Source organism: Apis florea, unplaced genomic scaffold, assembly GCF_048593485.1.
Source record: "Apis florea isolate Af1SG1 unplaced genomic scaffold, ASM4859348v1 contig_3517_pilon, whole genome shotgun sequence".
Classification (NCBI taxonomy): Eukaryota; Metazoa; Arthropoda; class Insecta; order Hymenoptera; family Apidae; genus Apis; species Apis florea.
The window spans coordinates 1,108,451-1,131,923 of NW_028256778.1; the positions used below are offsets into that span (position 1 = coordinate 1,108,451).

Genomic DNA, 23,473 nt, shown 5'->3' on the forward strand with positions numbered 1-23,473 from the left:
AGTTTTTAGAGCAAGTTAGACAAGAATTTTTGTCTTTCTTTAATCCACGTGTATTTTTTATAGATTTTTTTTACGTAATACGATTCAGAATGATGGTATTAATTGGGGATTTTTGAGAGTCGCGTGACGCCATGTTGGATTTTAAGATCCAATTCGATTGGAAGTAGTGGTACTGGCGGCAAATATAAATTGCCTTTTGGAAATGTTAAATTCTTCTTATAATGCAATACGTATTTGGAGTCTATAGAAGATACGATAATATATTGATATTGAGGAGAAACAAAAACTGAAATTTTTAAATTAAAAACTTAAAAACTTTTGATAGAAAAATAAATAAAAAATATAAACACGTAGAAATTAATTGGAAGAAAAGAAGAATTAGAAATATCAAAATTAAACAGAATTTATAATAATGATCGATCTGTTGATCTAAAGATAATTCGAATTTGGCGCCTATTCACTCATTGTCCATGGCGTCTTGTAACAGATAAAATACATAAAAATATGCAACTTCACGTGTACATATAACGTTGAAATAAATTGATAAAAGTTGATGAAACTTTTGTCTCGCTCATCTAAAATCTCATAAAAATACACGAAAAAGGCTACAAACTAAAGTTCGACCATGGTATGCGTGTGGCGGAAGCTGGAGGCGGTTCAAGCCTTCCTGTTCTTCGTTAACACTTAAAAAAGTGTCGGCCGACTTTCATCTCGATCGCGTTTCATCGCCGAGAAAATTTCTCTTCGGAAAAAAAAAAAAAAAAAAGAAAATAGAGAAAAGTTTTCTTCGAACGTTGAAAAACGTTCACGACAAAATGACGGCGACGTCCATCATGGCGGTCCATAAACACGAAATCATCGCAACAACGAGAGACACACTGTCCAAAGCCGGGCATCGATCCATGTCCACGATTTTATCATTCATTCCGAGGATCATTCGTCCAACGATCGACACGAAAAAGAAAAAGGGATCGACATCCCGCTTTTGAAACAATGATGTATGCATGCAAGAATGAATAAAACAACGTCAACGTGCAGTGATTACGTGCGGATGCAACCAGGCTAAGAGCATGCCGGGAGCTTTCCGAGTTACTGGCTGGCGGATTTACTTCCTCGAGGCGGTCCCCTCCGTTCGACGTATGTATCTCGTAGGGAGAAAAAAGTTTGTCTTGAAATTAAAAACGATCCGGGAAAAGAAGAATAGATAAAAAGAAAGAGAGAGAGAGAAAGAGAGAGAGGGTGTGTACGTGTGAAAGAGATGAAGAAAAATAATAATTCGACGTGACAATTATACTTCTTGTTGTTACTTTGCCGCGTTTCTCGACGAATAATACCGACGAATGTGAAATGCAAATGTCTCGTGTAATGTCTCGTATATGTATGTGTGTGTGTGCGTGTGTGTGTGTGCGTGTGCTTTCGAGTTATGTTATATTTAGACTAACAACGCGACATTTTTGAAAACGCGTTTAACGATGAGATCTGTTTTATTAAATCTATAATACGATAATTTTTGACAAATATTTATCGAAATTGTTAAAATTTATCACGAATTTTTTAATTTTGCGAGAATATAATAGGATTCTCTTTGGAAAGCTTTGCGTCGATATCTCGTATCTTGTTCACTTTTCGAAGCAATTTTGAAATTGCCTTTAGAATTTATTAATATCGATGGAAATTAATATGATGGAAAATACTTCTCTTTTGAAAGAGCCGTTGATTAAAAAGATAATTTGACGTTGAAATATTAATATTCGTCCCGATATAATAATATTAAAGAAATTCATCATTTCACAGAATCATTTCAATAAATTATTTTGAACGATAGACAAGATATACAATTCTCTGAAGAAAAGTAATACGTGAATTTTATTTATTTCCCAGACCTCGTCTAACAATGTGGATCGAAGCAACCCACCGTTAAACTCGTTTCCATTCTCTCGTGAATACAAACTAAGAAGAAGAATTCTTCCTCGAGATGTATCGTGGTGATTTTCATTCAGTGGACGAGGATTGCAGGATCGTTTCGACAATTTTTAACATAAATCTCCTACAACCCTCATGGAGCAATAAATATCGTATACTCGTTCGCCTTTTTTTATGCTCAAAGCCGAACAAACGCTTTTCGAAAAAGATTCAATTCTCAAATTTCGCTGAAACAACAACAGGATCGGGGACAATTTAGCGTCTGTTCAGCTCTGGCCGAACAAAAAAAGGCTCTCTACCATAGATAAGTAGTGATCTATACACTCGTACATACACGTAATCCTTGCAATACACGGATATTATTCGTAGTACTCGAGTCGACAAGATACTACTACTCTTACTCTCTGTACTGTTATTTTCTTTCACCACAAAAAAAAAAAAAAAAAAAAACAAGAAAACAAAATTGCTCTAATTGCACTCTAACAAGCGAAAACTTACCAAACCTACTTCGAAAACTGATCCTGCGACTGATCGTCTCCTGGTCCGAATCATCGAACCATACTTTCTCTCAATTTCAAGAAAAAGAAGAAAAAAAAAAAAAATTTCCAAGCAATTTAAACGACAAAATCGATATAAAAATTAACACGACGATACGTCGCACGTATCATTCCTCGAACCAAAATCCAAATCTCGAAAGGAATGAAAAAGTCAGTCAGGCCACTACGCCATACTAGAATACAATTTTCTTTCCAATAATCTCTGTTCGATGAAGGGAGAGGAGAGGGTGGTTTCTTGTTGGTGCTTATAGTGGAGCTTACCCTGACGCCGAATGCGGCGATCTTCAGTATGCACTCGACGGTGAACATCCCCGTGAAGCACATGTTCATGTACTTCAGCGTGTTCTTGTACGCGTCGCTTTGCCGATGGAACTGCAATGCATACACTGACAAACACACGAGCCGAGAGAGACAGACAAACGGGCGTACAAAGCCTATCCAATTCCCCGCGTGGAAATTCCCGCCCTCCCCCTCTCCTCTCTTTTTCACCTCGAGCGAGGGGGAAGAGAGCGAGAATCGGAGAGGAGGGAAGGCTGTTTCGCGAGAACCGTCCATCGCAAATGCAAAATTTTCTTTCTCCTTTCGTAGCGTGATCGATTCCGTTGCAAATCGTTGCTGCTAATGGAAAATCAAGTCGTGTAAAATTAAGTAGATCGATCGATTTTTTGGGAAAAATTGAGATAGATTTAAAATCGTTATATTATATTTTACGCAGTCAACATTCCCGCCACGGGAGGATCGAAGAAAGATCGTTCGAAGAAATCGACTTGTTCCAAGTTTAGCATTCGTCGATAAATTTAGCATTCCATTAGGGATCGATGGACGGTTCCCTCGATATGACACACAATATTACAAATATTTATATATATATATTATATTAAAGACAGTGTAAAATAGAGTGCGAAATCTGTACATATATGTATATATACGTTTATATATATATATATACGTATGCACGTATTGGTGAGAAACTTTCCAGTCGATAGGAAAAAAAAAAAAAAAAAAGGAGACACATGGGTGTATTAATATTAACCTGAATAGTACGTGTATCTGTACGACGATCGTACAGGTTGACGTTAAAGAGATTTCCTTTTTTTTTTTTTTTTTTTTTTTATATATATCAGCGAAGTGAGGACGGCTTTAGAGACAGTATACTTGTATATCGAGTGTAGGGTTGTTGGTGTGTGCACACGTTTACACTGGTACAAGCTGAACGCCCTTATATAATGGGGATAACACCGAAAAATTGAATTTTTTCCATTTATTCGGAAAACCGGATGTGCATTTATTAATCGATTCACTTTGATTCATATGCATGATTCGTATTTTTATAACGTTAGCAATATTAGTAAAGATTCTCTTGAAAAAAAAAAAATTAATTGTAAGATATCATTTAAATATTTTTGCTTACAAAAGGAAATTATAAAAGTAAAAGAAAAATAAGAACGGGCATAAAGATTCCACAATTTTTACAATTTACTTCGTATAGAATGGAAATGTAAATCACGCACATGGATCAAATCAAATCAAATCGAAAGGTGGCATCGATTTTTCTAAACAAGTATCCCTTTACAACCGATTCTCTACCTGTGCCCGAATCGGGCACGAACAGGCTCGAACGACGATTCAATCGCGTGCAACGACGCGACGCGACGACTGAGGGGGGACGAAGAGAGAGAGAGAGAGAGAAAAAAATCTGCCTCTTCAGATTAGAAAAAAATTCCATGGAATTTACCGACCCCTCGATCGTTCGCGTCGGGATCGGTTTGTGGAGAGAAAGAGACAAGAGAGTTTGATGTCCGGAAGAGAGTCATAGTCGTGAGAGATCGGAGGAGCGGCGAATCTTAATGGCGAATGAAAAAGAAAAAGAAAAAGAAACGAATCGAAAATGAAAAAAAAAAAAAAAAAGAATCAGAACGTCGAGAACGAATTAAAGATCGAAAGAAGAAGAAGAAGAAGAAGAAAAAAACGAGACGAGGAAATACGTGGTGAGAGGGAAGATGGAGAATTACAATTAAAGATAAATCTCTCCGCTCGAGGTGTACTGTATAAAACGTTTTCTTTTTTTTTTTTTTCGAGGGGAGGAAGGATGAAAATCGTGCGGGCGCCCCGTGCAAGAAACCGTGTCTTTGAAAAACACACACACACACACATTCAGTGGATGTAACCCTGGTGTCGTTGAACTCGACCCACGATTCGGTCGAGTTGGTTCCGAGCAGCCAGCATGCGACACGCATATTTTGCACGTGTATCAACGAACAACGCGTGTGACATCCTCGTGTGTGCGAGAATACGTGCTGTGATACATGTCAGCAACAGTTACGTGCCTCCGTGAACGAAGAGAGAACGAGACTCGTCGAATCCACCATTTCCTTCTTCTTCTTTTTGTCGAAATCTTGTGAATTTTCGATAAACGCGATATATTCGTGTATAATTCCAAGTTCGACGAATAACATTTCGTTTGAAAAAAGAAATAATCGCGATTCGACGGTGCAAACGACGATCTCGTTTCTCTTCCCTTTTCTCAACATTTATAATATCGTGTGCCGCTCGTGTGTATTATCGCTTCATTCCCAAAACCATGTGCAGCTTACGGTGTGCGTGAACGTCCGCTCACGTTTCTCGTTGGCGTCGCCAGGCGGCGTGTATTTCGAAAAAACGAAAAAATAGAAAGGAAAACGAGCGATGCTTCGTGTGTGTGTGTATACCGATCGAACTTCACAACTGCCGTGGTTTCGACCCGAGTGTATTCACATTCAGATCCCAGTGTCCGATCGACAAGAAGATCGAGTCGAGAAGCGTTAGCTATACGTGTCACGTGCGTTCTTTTTAAAAGAAAGAAAGAAAGAAAGAGAGAAAGAAAGAAAAAAAGATCTACGATTGCGTTGCTCGAGCGTTGCAAGCTTAAAAAAAAAAAGAAAAAAAAAGAGAGAGAGAGAATTTTCAGACCAGATCAATTCTAAAAAGCATATCCCATTGCTTGAAAACATTCTCCACCAGCTGCCTTTTTTGCATCTGCTAATCAACAGTTTTTCTAATTAATGCAAGCGAGAATAGAATAGACAGGTTGAAGAAGGAGGAGGAGGAGGAGGAGGAGGAGGAGAGGAAGAATCGAGAAAAACGGTATATGGAGAGAAAGAGAGACAGAGAGAGGAGAAAAGACTGTGCGCTTCAAAGAGGGTAGACAGGATATTCGAGCGCAGAAGAGAATATTCCTTTCTTTCCATCCTCGTTGCTTTCGTCCCTTTCCAATCAAAGCCAATTGCTCGTGCAACGCTTCGAACCCCGCCACCAGTTCAAACATGGGCTTGTACGAGTCGAACGCACGTCGTGTGTATATATATGTGTGTGGGTGGGTGTGTGTGTGTGGAATGGGGGTGGGGGAGGGGGATATTCGATACCGATATTCGATATATATGTATATCGGTTTTTCCACGCATCTTCGAGTATTATATAAGTCTATGTACTATCAAGACGAGGACACAGCAGCGGGCATGCAATAAGAAAGAGGAGGAAGAGAGAGAGAGAGAGAGAAGAGGAGGAGAAAGGAAACGGAGAATGATGATGAACATGAACGAAAATCGAAAAATTACAAAAAAAAAAAAAAAAAAAAAGAAAAAAAGAAGAAGTGGAACAGAAAAGTGCCGATTTTTGGGAAGAGAGAGGATAAAAGAAGAAAAAAATAACATTGTCGAGAAGGAAAATACGTTCGAGACAAACGCGAGAGACAGATATTGTGTGTTAGGATAGAGCAGAGCGCGAGTGGCATATACAGGGTGTCTTATTTGGACGCTTTTGTTAATGTTATTATTTATCGATAGCGATAAATGTTTCATTGTGAAATTGATATGATCCATCAAATTTTGATATTCTATATCTATAAACAAAAAGCGTTAATCCATGCTAAAAATTGAAATTTAATTTTTTGTAAAATTTATTCTACGAGAAACAAGGAACGCAAAGATCTGACATTGGGTGAACGAAAAAATTACCATCTCATCTCTTCAACATCATTCAACTTTTATCCGAAATATTTTTCGCTACGAGTATAATAACACTTAGAAAATTAAGATGTCAAAATCAAAATCGATTGGAACACCCTGTATATACGTTCGAGTTCGACGAGAGAAAACGATTGGATCCTTTACGATTACAAAAGAGTTCGATGTATTTGAAATTTCACCTATTTTCTATAAAAGAATCCAATCGGTTTCAATCGTTTAAACCGATTCCAAATTCAATGGACGAGTGAAAATGAAAAATACGGGAGAGAAAGAGAGAGAGAAAGAGAGAGAGAGAGAGAAAGAATAGATGCCGGAAGATGGCACTCGCGCATGCCCGATATGGAGATAAATGTGTCTCGATTCTGAAACGAAAGTGGGAAGAGAGCAAAGTGGAATGAAAAAGCAATTCGAGACACACGAAATCACGTGAATCAACGACTGTTGAAATCTGCTTCGAACAGAGTTGAAACGATGAGGAAAAGAAGAGACAGATACAAAGAGAGAGAGAGAGAGAGAAAGGGAAATTTTGGTTCGACAGGAAAAAAGAAAGAGAGAGAGAGAGAGACACAAGAGTATTGAACACAGCTGTGTACACGTATCAATGGATACAAGGATGACAATTATACAGAGAACAATAAATAAATTGACAGGCAAGAACAACAATGTCCTCGTACAGATATAACGTTATATCTTACAGCTTGCTTCGAACTCTTCGTTGCGTACACGTTGTTTCTCGACAACGTGACACGCGATTAACACGATTCATCTTTGAGAATCGGTGCTAGGTTGCTTTTCTTTTTTTCTTTTTCTTTTTCGATTGGTTAAAGTTGCCAAAACGCGAGATTCGAGATTCGAGAAGGGGGGATAGTAGGGGTGGATAGATAGGGGAAGGAGATTCACTTTCTTTTCCTTTTTTTTTTTTTTTCTCTCAACGTGTCGAATAGGACAAAGAGGATGTTCAGTTAGACAACTTCCTTCCGGTGCTCTTCTCCATCTTGCGTTAACATGGCGCGGTCACAAGAGAATTCGTCACTTTTTCCTCGAGATGCGTTCATCTTGAGGAGAAAGAGGGGGAGTTTTCTTGGGGAAAAGGAGAGATTCATTGACGCTTACCTTCATCATGAGCAGTACTGTGTTTAATACGATGAGACCCATGATAAAATATTCGAAAGGCGTCGATACCACTATTCTCCAGATTTTGTACTTTACGCTGTTCCGCTCTTTCGGCATGTACCTTTCCAGAGGGCGAGCTTGTATCGTGAAGTCTATGCAAGATTTCTGAAAGGAAATATGGTTAATCGTGATTTTGTTTATCCTTACTTTCCTTACAGTCGTTTCTAATCATTTTTAGAGATTCAGAGATAGACCTGATGGTTTTTCGTACACGATAAATATTGTATGGGTCACGTATATCTATAAATAAGCCCAATTTCAATTGAAAAAATCTACAGTGATTAAACAAAGAATTTAGAATTAACGTAACATTAATAAATAAATCGCAACTTGTTACCGATGACAACGTTTGATAATGAATATAATAAAACAACAAGAAAAATTTATATCAAATATATCTTTCCCTTATTGAACATCAGCAACGAGAATAGAAATTTAAATAATGAGAACAATTTGATCGTTAGAACAAATTTTTTCAATTTGAAATCGAAATTATAAAAATCTTGTTCATAGAATGGAATCTGAATCGAATCCTGGCGAACCGAACCAACCTGATTTTTATCGATTTCACCGTCTTGCAATTCAGCCTCTCCCTGCTCCTGGAAAGTGATGATAATCAAGGCCACGAAGATGTTGACGAAGAAGAATGGAAATACGATGAAGTAGACGATGTAGAAAATGGACATCTCTATACGAAAATTCTGTATGGGGCCCTTGTCCTCGTACGTGGCCGCCATCGAGTTCTGCAGGATTTGCGGCCAACCCTCGCCAGTTTGTACCGCGAACAGCGTAAGCATGGCGGCCATCACGTTGTCGTAGTGAAAAAACTGCGACTGCCATTCACGTTTCTTTGGCTCTGGCAACAGGGCGCCGTCCTCGAAAACGAAATATTGACCCCTGCGCGAAACGAAGGCGAAATTAAAATAAGAGACGAATGTGCATACCTAAAAATCCGATTCGTTTCCCATTTTAAAAATATGATCGTATGAATCGTAACCTCCCTCTGGGTCATATTCCGTGGAGAACATTCTCTTTTCTAAGGGGGGATACTCACTGGCAATCCTGTTGCGTGTATTTGCTCTCGTCGCTGCAGTAGAAGAACTTGCCGTTGAACAGCTGCACCGCGATCACAGCGAATATGAATTGGAACAATATGTACACTATGAGAATGTTAATGACATTTTTAAGACTGTTCACCACGCAGTCGAACACCGCCTTCAGCTTCGGCACCCTCTTGATCGTCTTTAACGGCCTCAGTACGCGGAGAACCCTCAACGACTTGATCGTGGAGAGATTTTGCCCGGCCGAGCTGCCCGTCATGTCGAAGGCGAACGAAACCGCGGCGCATATCACCACAACCGCGTCCATAATGTTCCAGAACTCGCGCAGATACGAGCCCGGATGCAGTATGATACCGAGATCGATGATCTTCAGTATCATCTCGACGGTGAAGACACCTGTGAACGCGTAATCGAAGTAATTGAGAACTTCGTTCCTCGGCGAGTCCTCCCATACGGGATCTTCGGCGGCCAACGCGATACTCGACAGCGATATCACCACCATTATGAAGAAGTCGAAGTACCTCAGGTTGACGACCCAATGGGCGGCTCTTCTTACTCTGCAATGTTATTTTATTATTTTCTTTTCCTTTTTTTCTTCGTTGGAAAAATGAACCACTTTTTCTTCTAAAGATTTCTTCTGAGATTGAGATTGAATTTTCTCAGGAATTTTATTACACACAGATGCAGATATGTAAAATGAAAGAATCTTTATTGGATCGTTTGTCTCTGATTCAAAAGTAATGGCTCGAATATATTTATTTACAAACTTAAAACGTTTTATGCAATTTAATTTTGCATAAACAAACTTTCATGAATTAAAATTGGAATAGTTCGAAACTTATTCGACTGGTTCATTATTCCTTCATAGGATTTATCAGGGAACAACTTACGGATTCGTAGGGGACAGTATAAACATGGAGGAGTATGGCAGCATTGGTTTTGGTCCCGTGTCATCGTCTTCATCCTGCTTTTTCTCTTCTTCGGATGACTGTTTTCCACCTTTACCGTCTTTGCTGAAATCCAACGACAATTCCAAATATACGTAATTTCAATTTGAAAGAGGAGCAAGATCGTGACGATGATGAAACTTACAAATTCTGGTTCGGACTCGGAGGGCAGATTTCTACCTTGGGCGCGCCACCGTCTTTTGGATTCTGCAGGGATTGGATCTCTTTCTCGATCTCCTGCGCCTGCTTCTGCTTGTCCTCCTCTTCCTCCTCGTTCTCGGCGGCGCTCAGCTCTTGTGCGTTTGCCAGATTGTCGACGGCGATAGCCAAGAACACGTTCAGCAGTGTGTAGTTGCCGAACAGCACCAACACGATGAAGTAGAGCGAGTAGATCATGCCCTTCTTGTGACCACCTTGCGATTCTATACCCTGGTACATCACTTCGTTCCAATCTTCTCCGGTCAGGATCTGATCAGAATCGAATCATCGTGTTTGATTAATAAAAATGACGACATTGTTTTTATCTAACTGATTAATAGAAATCTTAGTCGAGCTATTTCTCGAAAAATATTTTGTATTGCGTCGAGCTATATTGACGTAATACGCTCGAAGGAAAGACCATGCTTCGTGTTCTCTTTCCTTTCAATATAATGATGTAGGTTTCTTTTCTTTTTTATTAAAAGCAATATTTTTTTTTTTTTTTTTTTTTTTTAGTTGAAAAACTTTCTTAAAAAGTTTCTTGAAATTTTATCATTCTCTTTCTGCATCCTCGTTAGGATGAGATAAATTGGATTATTTCTCCAGGATATCCAGGAAATTTATACGAGAAAATTAATATTTTTAATTTCGCTTATAAAGCATGAAACGTGGAGAGAAATTTTAAATATTGAAGTATATTAAGCAGGAAGGATAAAAATTCTACGAGTACGTTCCAATATTTAAAGACTTGTGATTTATCTTGCGCATTTAGGAAAAGTTAGTTTCTGTCGAACGAATTTTTAAGATATTCGTTAGATATATGAACAAACAGGAATATTAAAAACTTTTTAAAAATCTATCTATTATTTTATGATAATTTCTTTAATGTATTTCTACATTCTTTTCGCGTAAAATCATTCTTACTGAAACACAAATTATTGAAAAATGATTCATCAGTTCTAATATAACACGCATTCCTTGTAGAAGATACTTTTTGTTCATTATTAATTTTAATTACTCGATAGATACCTTATATTACTGATCGTCTCGTATCAAAATTTTAATCGAAAATCAAGGAAAACGCTTTAAAACATTTTTAACTGAAATTTATTTAAAAAGAATTGCACGTAGCATGTAAATGCAAGAAGATTTACAAATTTCTGTACACACGCAAGGTGCCATTATGCATTATACCTTGATTCGCAAATTATATTTACAGAAACAAATTTATCCTCGTTTGTCTATCGTCAAAATGAATTTTGACCATAAATAAAATTATCTTTCGATGCATCTGACCAATAAAATTTCTTCCAATTTCAATCACATATATTGTGCAAATATAACATACTCCTAAAAAATTAATAAAATACATAATGGAACGTACTTATAACAATACACTTTTTCCACCTTAGTTTCATTATCTCTAAAATCAACCAAACCAACGAAATAGAAGGAAAAGATCAATCTTCGATACTTACTTGGAAGACAGTGAGCAGCGCGATGGGAAAGGTGTTGAAGTTGGTGGGCGGCGTGCCTGAATCGAAGTTGAATTGGCCGCCGAACAGCTGCATACCGAGCAGCGCGAATATGAGAATGAAGAGGAAGAGCAGGAAGAGCAGGGAGATGATGCTACGCATCGAGCTGAGCAGCGATATTACGAGGTTTCTCAGGCTCTTCCAGTATTTGGTGACCTTAAAAATTCGCAGGAGTCTAAGGGCACGTAGGACGGAGAGGCCGAAAGAGCCGGACTTCACCTCGGACCAGATCACTTCGAAGATCGATCCCGAGATGACCACGCAGTCGAAACGATTGAAGCTCGAGTCGAAGTATGTGCGAGGACCGAGCGCGTACACCTTGATGAACATCTCCAACATGAACAGAGCCAGGAACACGAACTCTGCGAAGTCTGCCCAAGATAACCACAGTTAGATTGCTTTCGTCCACTGTTTTCTTTTTTTTTTTTTCTTGTAATTCTTAGTTGTAAATTAATTGCCACTGATTGACCATGAAATTCTTCAAAAATTTGATGCATTTTTAAAAAACAAATTTAATATCACTTGAATGTAATTCTTAATTGTAAGTTAATTGATACTGATTGGTCGTCAGATTGGATTAATTTGTAGTGCACTGCTTCCTTCGAATTCCATTGATATATTGTAAATTTAGAAATATGAAATTGATTCAATATGGAATCGAATTAAGACAAATGAATCTAACAGACATTGGAAATTGATGTTTCAAGTAGAATAATTTGAACTGTGTTTCTCTGTTCGATCTCTGTCCGAACGGTTTATCATTAAATAATTCGGTGTACTCACAGAGGAAATCGGTCAGCCATTGGGGCTGACCGTAATGCTCCACGGCCACGCAGACGGTGTTGAAGAACACGAGAACGATGACGAACCAGTAGAATTTTTGCGATTTCACGGATTTTCGTATCCAGTACCTGAATCTTTTCTCGGCCAGCCAGAACTGCTTGCAAGGTCCCTTTTCTTTCGTCGAGGAGGACCTCGAAAACCCTGGAAAACCAGCAAATCCATCGTTTCAGCGATTATTTCGATCGATTCCCTTTCTATACATGCAATTTTCCCCCCTCTTCTCTTTCTCTCTAAAGTTATTTCTCCAATGAAATTTATCCGCGTGTTATCGTGTTATAGCGTCGTTACGCGCAAACTATTTCTCGATAATTTCGCGATACGGCAAATTATTTTTCCGGAAGCGACGTTGCATTGGAGAAAGTTTACCGATACGATCCCATTGTATATACCACGATATCGTGCTCCGATTCGAAACTTTCTTCCTCTCCATTTATTCCTCTCTTTAATAACAATTTTTGCTCGAAAATTTTTTGTTTCTTTGATCTTTCTCTCCTCCTTATTTTTTTTTCTTTTTTTTCGATCGAGAAAGTCAATCAGTACACACACACACACACACACACACACATATATATAATATAAGGACAGAGACACATCTATTTCTATGAACGTACTCTTCTAACAAGCGTGTTTCTATCTAGATCTATCTATCTACGAATTAGAATCAATATTTCCTTCTACGCGGCCATCTATTTTTAGTATATAACATATTTCTCGCTGTATATACACACTACTTGAAAACATTAATTAGTATTCCTCCACTGCTGGACGTACCTAGACCACGTGGATACACATTTTCACCCGAGGCATTCGCGACTTTGTGTATATAATGGATATATTGTATTTGGCAAAAGTATTTGGCAAATTTTGTATCGATAGAAGAAAAAAAGAATTTCGAAGCATACTTTCATATTCGACGGTTCATTTTTATCTAACAGTACAATAAAAATAATGGTGCGCAAACACTCTTTGTAATCATTGTACGTTTTTAACTTAAAACTTTGATAATTATTATTATTAAGTAACAAATACATCTTCCTTCGATGAAAAATATAATAAATAATTGATAAAAAAAGAAACTTAAAACTTACGTCTCTGCTCTCTGAAATTAAAAAAAGCAAGGAGCGAAATATTTTTCGTCGAATTCGTAAGCAATTAAAAGATTCGAATCGAAGATTGTCGCGAATGCCCTCGGTTGATCGATAAATATACAAAAATACACACAATCGCACCAGCCAATAGAAGCAATTCCTAGAAAAAAGAAGATAAATTCGATTTTCACCGAAATGTGTTAAGAATTTCGAAGAATCCGACTTGAAAGATGTTCTCTCGTTACTAGATTACAATTCTTCGCAATGTTATCAACGCAATCTCTATCGTACACGAATTTCGATCTTTGTTACGTGTAGATGTGTTACATATATGTATTTCAACTACGTTACATCGAGTGATCATTTCAAGTAATCACATAGGATCCCATAGAATGACTTCGATATTAAATATTTTATAACAACTATATTCCTCTTTTTATTTTTTAACATGGAATTCGAACGAAATTTCGAAAAATTTCAAACGTTAAAAAGAATAGAAAATATATCCCCTTTCTTAAAATAATAGAGATTTTAATCGATCAACTTGGCATCAAACATGGAACCCCGAGCGATTTCTGGCTATCACACAATTTTGATCTTGTTCTGTCCTGCGTGTAATATATATATGTATATATGTATCGATGTAGGAATATTCGATATGCGTGTTTATGATGTAAATAAAAAAACGAAACGACGCTGGAAACGAAAAGGAATTAAAAAAAAAAAAAAAAAAAAAGGGCACAGAAAGAAAAACATATACGAATAGAATTTACGGATACAGCCTCGTTGCTCTTTGCGTGAATCGTGACACTGACTGGTAGTTGTAGTTACCTTTCAGTTTTTTCTTAGGCACTGAAACAAGAGGAGCATCTGAGATAGCGTGTGTTTAGAATGTTCGTCGCCGTGGGGAATTAAATTGCCGGCTCTTTATCCGAAACAGAAATCAGAAGGAACAACGTCAGATCGTCCCACGAGCAATCGTCTCGCGCACAATCCCTGTGCACACATCTCTCCACGACCAAGGAAATGGCAATGGTTACTCGTGGGACCATCCGACCATCTTGATTTATTAACGTGTCGATTACAATGAACGGTGAATATATATATACGTGTCGATGGGAAGGCGGCAACACCATCGAACGGAGATTTCGAAGTGAAATGGAAAGCGAGTCAATGTTTCGAGATGTTGTATCTACGCACGATGGCATTTGATCGATAAGAGGATAATAATGGTCGTGAAAACATCGACTCTTTTCGTTCTTCGCTCGCCCTGGATCGAATCAGTGGTTCTCAACCTTCATTTTATTATATCGGTGATAATTGTGGTAAATTGTGTCTATCTTTTTGGCCCGTAGTTTGGTATAAAAATCCATAGAAATTTATCGGTGAGATCCGAATTTTCGAGGCCACACGATTTACAAAGAAGATTTAACTTAATCATGCCATTAATTAATTATATTCTCTAGGGAGGGTACAATAGTTGAAAGTTATGCAAAGAATATTACAAAAAGGTTGAGAAACACTGGGCTAAAATCATTTTTTTTTTTTTTTGAACTCGAGAGGGATTAATTAAAAGAAAATCATCGTAAAATCGAAAAGGTTAATGATAAAAGGGAAAAATACAACTCACCGTCATCCTGGTCGTCATCGCCTTCCTCTTCCTCCGTATCCGTACTTTTGCTCTTGCCGAGCTTCTTCTTCTTCGCCTCGGCTCTTTTTCTTCCTACAAACGAATATTTATGAAACTTTTCCCCCCAAAATATAAAGGAAATCAAGTGAAATTCATTGACAACTCGTTCGATATAAATTTTAATTTGAAGAAACGAATAATTAATTGTACATATCGTTTCCTCATTTAATTATTAACGAACCTTCTAATATATGCTTTTTCTCCTCTTCTGTGGTCCTTTCTTCCGCGAGTATTACCTCCTCTATAAATAACAGCAGAACAACGTTTGATCATTGTGCACGAGAATTGAATCGAGAAGAGCGAATGAAATGAAAAAAGAAAAAAAAAAAGGAAAGGAAAATCATTGATTTATCGTTGGACGAGGCATAAAATTACTAAAAAAAAGAAGAAAAAAAAATGGACGAAAGCAACGAAAGTTTCTCCTAGGGAGGCATCAGACTTGATAAAGGCACGATTGATAATTGATGTAGCTGGGCGTGTTCACTTTCTAACCTGCTTTGCAGATCCAATTCAGGTAACAGTACAGTTCATGCTCGAGCTGCTGCTGTCTTCGCAATTTGAGGAAGGACTGCCGGTTCTCCACCTTTTCTCTCTCCTTCGCAAACTCTCTACAAGCGTGACATAGATGATAGAGGGATATTGCAGGGTCGTCTCGACATAAATACTTGGTATTTATTTCTTTCTTTCTTTTCAAGATACGTTCTTTCTAGCAAATATTCGAGTAATACTGCAAGATTGGATTATTGAAATGAATGTGCGTGATACGATATTGAAATATTCGAATAAAATTTGTATCTCTCTTTCTATTTTAACATTCGTATACTTCACTTGGTATTTAGATTTATTCTCCTTGTTTACAGTCACACAAATGAATTTAATTTTCATTTCGCTTTTTACGCGTAATTTTTATTTCAAGTAGAACAAGTTTAATCTTTGTTATATCGTTCACAAGGATTGGATGCATTTTATTTGACAAAAAAAAAAAAAAAAATTAAATAAAAAGAAACGTAAAAAACGTAAGTATTATTTCAAAGATTCTAAATAGATCCTAAATAAAAATACATAATAAATTGGATGGACGTTATCTTTATATAACAAACATTAAAATAATTTCTCGAATATGGCATCTCAAATAAATAATGTCATTTAAAAACGAATAAATCGAGAATATAAGTCGAAATTAAATAAAAATTCCATTTCAACGATGCCCAATCCCATCGCGCACGTGTGTATCTAGCAAGGTTTCATTTTACATTGTTACATCATTTATCCGCAAAAGCGTCACACGAGAACACTTTTGCAAGATACTTTCTCTCGGGAGAAAAGTCATAGGTCACTACCACTGGCGGGGCGTTATTACTCTAGCTGTACTACTGCCACTAGCGGGCTCGCATCGCAGAGCAAGTAGCGCGAGTAAACGACTAGCGCGCGGACAAACTTGAGGGAAGAGATCGATCGTTTTCGAGAAACCTGCTTGAGTGATCCACTTTAAGTAGGCACTGAACGCAGTCGTGAATAGACGCTTTCTCTTTGCTTTCTGATAAGCCGCCCGCCTCTCCACGCGTGTTCTTTCGTTCGAAAACTCCCTGACGAACAAAAAGAAAGGTAATCGGCCGTTTCTTTCCACCAGGGGGGATCAGGGAGGAGGGGGGGAGGAGAAGGAAACCTGACGATCCGACGCAGGGTCGTTCGCACTTCGATCGAAGGAATTCCCCTCCAAAGTGACGAATCCGATATTTGCCCGAATAAGGCGACGCGTCGCGGCGGGTAATAAGGACGAGGGAGGAAAAGTGAATTTAGAAAATTTTTTTCTTTTTATTCAAGTTAGATTCTTATTTCTCGTTTTGTAATTATTATTATTATTATTATTATTTTATTTTTTTTTGATCTTTATCTTTATGATGAAGTTAGGAACGAATATCGAATTATTTTTTTAAAGTTGTATATATCTCGTTTTTTTATTTCCTTTTAGAAGATTTTATTTTATTTACTGGAAAGATGAGTGAGGCAATAATATAATTCGTCCTTGCTATCCGCGTATTATATTTCGTACAGGACAAACCATCTAATAGATGTAACCATTTCAACGATCTTTAAGTTGAACGTATTTTACGTATAATTTAATATAATTGAAAATAAAAAAGCTTACTTTAAAGGAGAAAAAGATTTAAAAAAATTTGTCCACCACAAATATTGATATTAATATTACTCGATCAAATGGTTCATCCTGTATAAATGGAGATGGAGAAGTAAGTAACTAATTTAACCAGATTCGAATCTGGTGAATTTGGCGCGGATTTTCGTCGTTAAAAATGGTCCTTCGTAAAAATGGCCATTCGGAGAAAGATAAAGTGGGTTAAAATACGAACGATTGTTAGCCGAGAATTCAAGAATGAGGATACTCACCCGCTCAGAACACCGAGAACTAAGTTCAGCATGAAGAATGAGCCAAGGACGATCAATGGTATAAAGTAAATCCAGTTGTACGTGCTGCCAAGAGCGTCGTTTGTCTGCAAATTTGACCAGAGCCACGTGAAGCCCATATGTTACGTGTGCGAGCGCGAGTCACCGATTCCACACAGCTGTTACGCGCATCGATCGCGATGATCGAAACCAAACATCATTGGCATTTACGACACATAGACATCGAGACACTTAAAACGCTTCGATTTTTTTTTTCTCACTCCAATCCCCCTTTTTTATATTTTTTATATTCCAACTAGATTCTAGAGAGATTATCCAATTTCATTCACCATCTTTGATCTGACCTTTAATTTTTCTCGCAAGAAACAGCACTGAGTTAAGGGGCCTGTACACGGATCATTCGATAAATATAATATAATAAATAAATACTTGAATATACATCTATTAAAAGAAGAAATTCTCAAATTTAATTGGATATTTGATTTATCCGGTTGTTCCATTGTGATTTGGAATCCAAGATGTTTTTTTAAAATCAAAAATTGTTAAAGATTTTTGGTATTAACGTAAGAATTAATTTAGAGAATTTGAATAGAAACCTGGATTGATTGGAATTGGAAAAATTTTTTTTCTATATAAAAGATTTTCAAATCTGAATTTAAACGAATTGCAATTATTTGACATATGTTCTATGGATCAAAAAATGTTGGGTATTGACATATATATTCAGATATTGATTTAGCTTAAATTAATCAAAGTGTCGCTACATTAATAAATTTTATTAAAAACTCGAATCTAGATATTCGAATATTGTAAAGTATCGTAAAAATATTGACAATTTTAAAATCGTATTTTCAATCCATTTTAATCCTTTCTAAAACTGCATACGATCAATGATATTGTCGATATGTCTTATCCATATGGATAAGATATTATTGATACAATATTGTCAATATTCGTTTATATCGAGAATATTCGTCAATACTCGCCCATATCGACAACATCGATTATCGATCCTGCACGGGCCCCATTATAAAAACCAATTATCGTATTCCATTTCCAATTGGGATAGAAAACAAAATGGCACAACACGCGATCCTCAATGATTCATATTCTCATCATGTTGGACTATGAATCATTAATTATGTAACTAATTGACTTATCGATTTATTAAATTTCACGGATTACAACAACACTCACAATTGCAACAATTAAAGAAAAAAAAAAAAAAAAGGAAGACACAGTTAAAACATCGCAGACACAAATAAACAAATAAAAATTTCATAGATGTCACAGTGCCATTTCTCGAATATAGCTACAGATATTTGTATTGAAAAAAAAAAAAATAAAAAAAATAAAACAAAAAATTTCCATCTCTATCAAAAAATATCGATCATCGTGCGCGAAACCAAAAAATCGAAGAAATTCAAGATCCTCCCTTCTTTCTAAAGGAGGATCACGTTGGTTCGAAGTTCTTCGAGTTTCCGGTTTACGCGGAGGACACGAAGCTTATGGTAAAGAAATGCGATTAACACCAAGAGATTTGCAAAGAGGGCTGAAACTGACAGTGTTATACTGAGCAAGGTGAACATGTAGGTCAGTGTTAGGCTGTTTAAACATCTGCAAGCACTTCTCCTCGATTACGATAAAACGTAATTTTAGGCGGAAGCGAAACGTCATCGGGCAGACACAGTGATAAAATGAGAGAGAGAGAGAGAGAGAGAGAGAGGAGAGAGAGAGACAAATAAACACACAGATAAGGGATGATCGACAAAGAAAGGAGGGGGGGGGGTGGGAATGGTTACGACGAAACATTTAGAAAAATTTGAAATAGACGTATAAAAATTGGGGATAGGTGGCAAACAATTGAAATATACATGTACAGTGAGTCGCAAAAATTTTTCTTATATTTCGTGTTAGATTCGTCTAGCTTGAAAATTCGAATTTTAACGAAAGTTTGCACCGTAATTAATTCATATATGAAAAACACTGGAAAAATTTTTGAGGAGGTAAAATCAATCAATTAAAAATTAGAATATTATATTTTTAATATAAAGGACGATAAAACATTAAAATATTGATTGATCCAATTATTAAATCATTTAATAAATATTGTAAAATTGTTATAAAATTTAGAATTAATATTCCCTATATTAATATCTTTATCTTTATTCGTCTTTAGACGAATTAGTTCAAAATTCGATTAAATAAACAATATGATAAACCGTAACATATATTTTAACAAAATATTTTCTTCTATTTCTCGTCATTAAAAAATAATATTTAAAAAAAAAAAACTTGCTTCGTACAATCTTTAACCTCCAATAAATACAAAGTTTCATTAATTTCAACAACTCGTTAGTTGAATCCACGAATATTTTGCGACTAACCGTAGATGCAGAGAGGGAAACGTACTCTTTGAATCGAGTAATTTACAACGCTCGGGTCATTTGCCCTTGGTGAACCTTGGAGGTGGTTCGACTGGTGGCATCGATCCCACGCGAGGGATGCTCGTGAGGGGAATAAAGGGTCGAATCCACGGAATGGAAAACACGGAAATTCCGAGATATCGAGGCTTTCAACGACTTATAATGAGGGGGGAGGGGATGGAGAGACAAGAAAACAGAGAGAAAGACAGAGAGAGAGAGAGAGAGAGAGAGTTTTTAACACTGAAGGACATATCTCTTGCTTTACCCAGTACAATATGGCAGTCCAGCCCTCCATAGTGATGCACTGGAAGACAGTGAGCATGGCGAATCCGATGTTGTCGAAGCTGGTGATGCCGAAGTTTGGTCCCTCCCAGTGATCCATGCACGTCGAGATGTTCGCGTCGCACACGTGGGCCCCGAATGGCGCCTCGGATTTGTTGTCCGTGTTACACGGGCTCGCCTGTTCGCCCTCCTTCACGATTACATCTACAACAGAGTGAACGTCAGACCGATCTCTCTCGTCCGAAAATTGAAAATCTTTCCTTCCTTCCTTCCTTCCTTCCTTAATTTTCCATCATTTTCCATTCTTTCTTTTCTTTTCTTTTACACATTCGAACGAAAGAAAGGGAACGCCTCTCTCTCGAGATTACTCACTGATATCCCTGATGCTGTAACACGTTTTATGCAGGGTCCCCGAATAGAATTCGAGGCCGATGATGGCGAATATCACGATGGCGAAAAGTACCAGCAGGCCGATCTGCAGAAGCGGCGCCATTGCCTTGATAATAGACTTGAGCACCACCTGGAGACCTGTTTAGAAAACATTCGATAGGAGTAATTAGGCCCAACCACCGCGCCCTCTAAGCGATTCATGGTGTCTTTTTCTTTTTTCTTTTTTAACTCGACTCATTTTTCTTTCTTTTTTTCTTTTCTCCTCGCGTTTCTTTTTCTTTTCTTTTCCTCGCTGCTCGGGGAAGCGTGCGTGCCATTGCTCTCTTATACAACCTTCCCGATGTAATTTCATCGATCGTCTTATATATCGTTTTTATTATATCCCTTTTTTTCTTTTCTTTTTCTAATTTGAAAAAATAATTCGTTCGAATATAGGATTTCGTTAAAAAACGGACAAACAATTGAGATACTTCGTTGTTGTTATACATGGACACAGCATACAACTCTCAAAAGATATATCTATTTGGGTGGTGCTACGTAATAAACAAAAATAATCGTTCTAACGTTGCAAGGCAACTACGTGTAGATATATAGATATAGAAATATATACTTGCAATAATAATTAAATACTACACTGATCTACGAGCTTTACGTCTGATAACGTTTAGTCCGGTTGGTTCGCTCGTATAATCGGATCTACGTAGCAGCTATCGATAAAAATGGAAACGTTTCAACGAACGGATCCGATTCCCCGAAGTATCCGAATTGCAAACTCGGAAGAGATGAACGCGCGTTCCTCGAGCATCGAGCCTCGCGTTTTCAATTCTTATTCTAATAAAAAAAAGGAAAAAAAAAAAAAAAAAAAAAAAGAAAACTTCTCCTCAAATAATATTATATTTCGTTCTCGTTCAATTTCAAGAAATTCCAATTTTCGAGCTGATACTCGATCGTATCGTTCAAATTTCGCGCTCGATCTACTTGATCGATCGAGAGCCGCCAGAATTTTATCATCTCAAAAAAAAAAAAAAAAAAAAAAAAAAAGAAATCTCAATAAAATAAATAATCGCAACTAGATCTCAATAATAATCGCGCGACTTTATATTCGATCGATCGACTTATCGAGAAATCGATCAAGGAAGAAAAAAAAAAAGCGAAGAAAGAAAACACGAGGCCGTTTCGTTCGATTCGGCTTTTGATTTTTTCATGGCCGATTGTATTGAAACGCTACTCACTCGGTATGCCGGAGACAAGTTTGAGCGGTCGCAACACGCGTATCGCACGCAACGTGCGCAGATCCATATCCAGTTCTATGCCTTGCGAGAACGCCGTGATGAACCTGCCCCAAAACACACACACCCCGCCACACTTTACTACTTACTACTCTATTACACTAATACTCACGCTACTTAAGTACTTAAGCTACACAACTATGTGGTTAACTAGCGTTCTATGACCTAACCTGATGGGAGATGGGGAGTAAGTAATGTCTAATCGGAGGTGAAGAAGCGTCGTCGGGGAGAAGGGGGACCGATATGTGCTTCATTTCGCTTTATTTTTGACTTTCTTCTTTTTTCTTGTATATTTGCGATTTACGTTACACGAAATCAATTTTATTTCAACATACGACGCGTTTCTATTCTATAACCAAACGTTTAAACTCAGCTAGTTTCTAAACTAGGTCGGAGACGGGGGATGAAGTTCTATGAGAGGTGACTTTAAGCATCGGTGACTATGCTCTAACATCAGTGTCTCTCAACCTTCATCCATATTTGTTCGTGACAGTGAATTCTTCACGATTCAAGTGAAATTTAAAAAAATTTGGCACTCTATTCTATGTATTAATCATTCAAATTATATTATATTAATAGATAGAAAATATATTTTTTAATATATCCATAACTTCAACTTGATTTTTTGATGTTTTATTAAAATTTACTTAAAATTATATCGGAATAAAATATATTTGGAAAGAAGATATTTATGTAAAATATAGTGTAAATGAATGTATTAATTGAAATAATTTAAAACGTAAATATAGAAATGTTAATTAATAAAAGACAAATATTTTAAATCAATAGGAATTTTTACGTAAATAATATATCCAAAATTGTTATGAGAGAAATTAGACAAAAATAAAACGAAATCAAATCAAAAAAATCGTAAAAAGAATAATAAAATATTTCCGTCACGAAAGAAATCGAATACATAGGTTGAGAAACACTGGTCCAAATTATATCCGGATAAACGGAGACGTATACCAGCCGAATAATAAAATCTCCAACTCATCTCGAGTTCCCTTCGGCTCGAAGTCGATCGAGAAGGGTCAAAGTTACTTTTCTTGCCCCCTCGATCGGGGACAAAGGATCCGGAAGCTTTGCCTCTTGATTTCTCGCAGCGTCGTCGGATCAGGTTATCGAATTAGCGCATCGATGGATTACCCTTTAAAACTGTCATCGCGAAAATCGGTTTCCAAAGGGAAATCCGGCTTAATATCGAAACCATGGAAACGGATGGCTGCACGGGGGATGGGATAACTACTACGGTAAGAGATTAAATATTTAACTATTTCTATTGTCAAATGGATCTTCTCGACACTGTATTCACTGGGAAATTCTTATTAACTTACTCACGCGAGATTCTAATTCTAGATATCCGTTTAATATAATCCATCTAACTATAATTCTAGCTCCACTGAGATAATAAACGTGGCATCCGTCGAGGTCGTTCAACCCTCCCCGGTCGAAAATTTGAACGAATCGAAATAATTAAAAAATCGATCGGATTAGAATTTTGCTTTCCAAAAATTTATCGATCAGATTCGAATATAAAATTGCAAATTTTGACCGGTAGTGTAGCTTACCCCTTTCTTCCTCGATCGTAAAATGGATCGTCGTATCAATTAACGACCCGATCGTTATTTTTGCTCTTTTAT

General features: G+C 37.1%; 1 protein-coding gene across 1 annotated transcript in view; it reads right to left on the minus strand.

Moving 5' to 3' along the window:
* Positions 1-23,473, minus strand: part of cac (calcium voltage-gated channel subunit cacophony) — a 69,677-nt gene that overhangs the window by 36,191 nt on the left and 10,013 nt on the right. Inside the window, exons 4-18 of the mRNA XM_086913957.1 lie at positions 21,774-21,877; positions 20,524-20,679; positions 20,135-20,355; positions 17,426-17,529; positions 15,512-15,627; positions 15,201-15,260; positions 14,960-15,052; positions 12,182-12,382; positions 11,342-11,769; positions 9,811-10,133; positions 9,609-9,731; positions 8,712-9,275; positions 8,209-8,554; positions 7,598-7,762; positions 2,742-2,852 (exon numbers count right to left, since the gene is read on the minus strand). Of these exons, the coding sequence (XP_086770083.1) occupies positions 2,742-2,852; positions 7,598-7,762; positions 8,209-8,554; positions 8,712-9,275; positions 9,609-9,731; positions 9,811-10,133; positions 11,342-11,769; positions 12,182-12,382; positions 14,960-15,052; positions 15,201-15,260; positions 15,512-15,627; positions 17,426-17,529; positions 20,135-20,355; positions 20,524-20,679; positions 21,774-21,877 (3,115 nt within the window). The remainder of the gene's footprint in view (positions 1-2,741; positions 2,853-7,597; positions 7,763-8,208; positions 8,555-8,711; positions 9,276-9,608; positions 9,732-9,810; positions 10,134-11,341; positions 11,770-12,181; positions 12,383-14,959; positions 15,053-15,200; positions 15,261-15,511; positions 15,628-17,425; positions 17,530-20,134; positions 20,356-20,523; positions 20,680-21,773; positions 21,878-23,473) is intronic.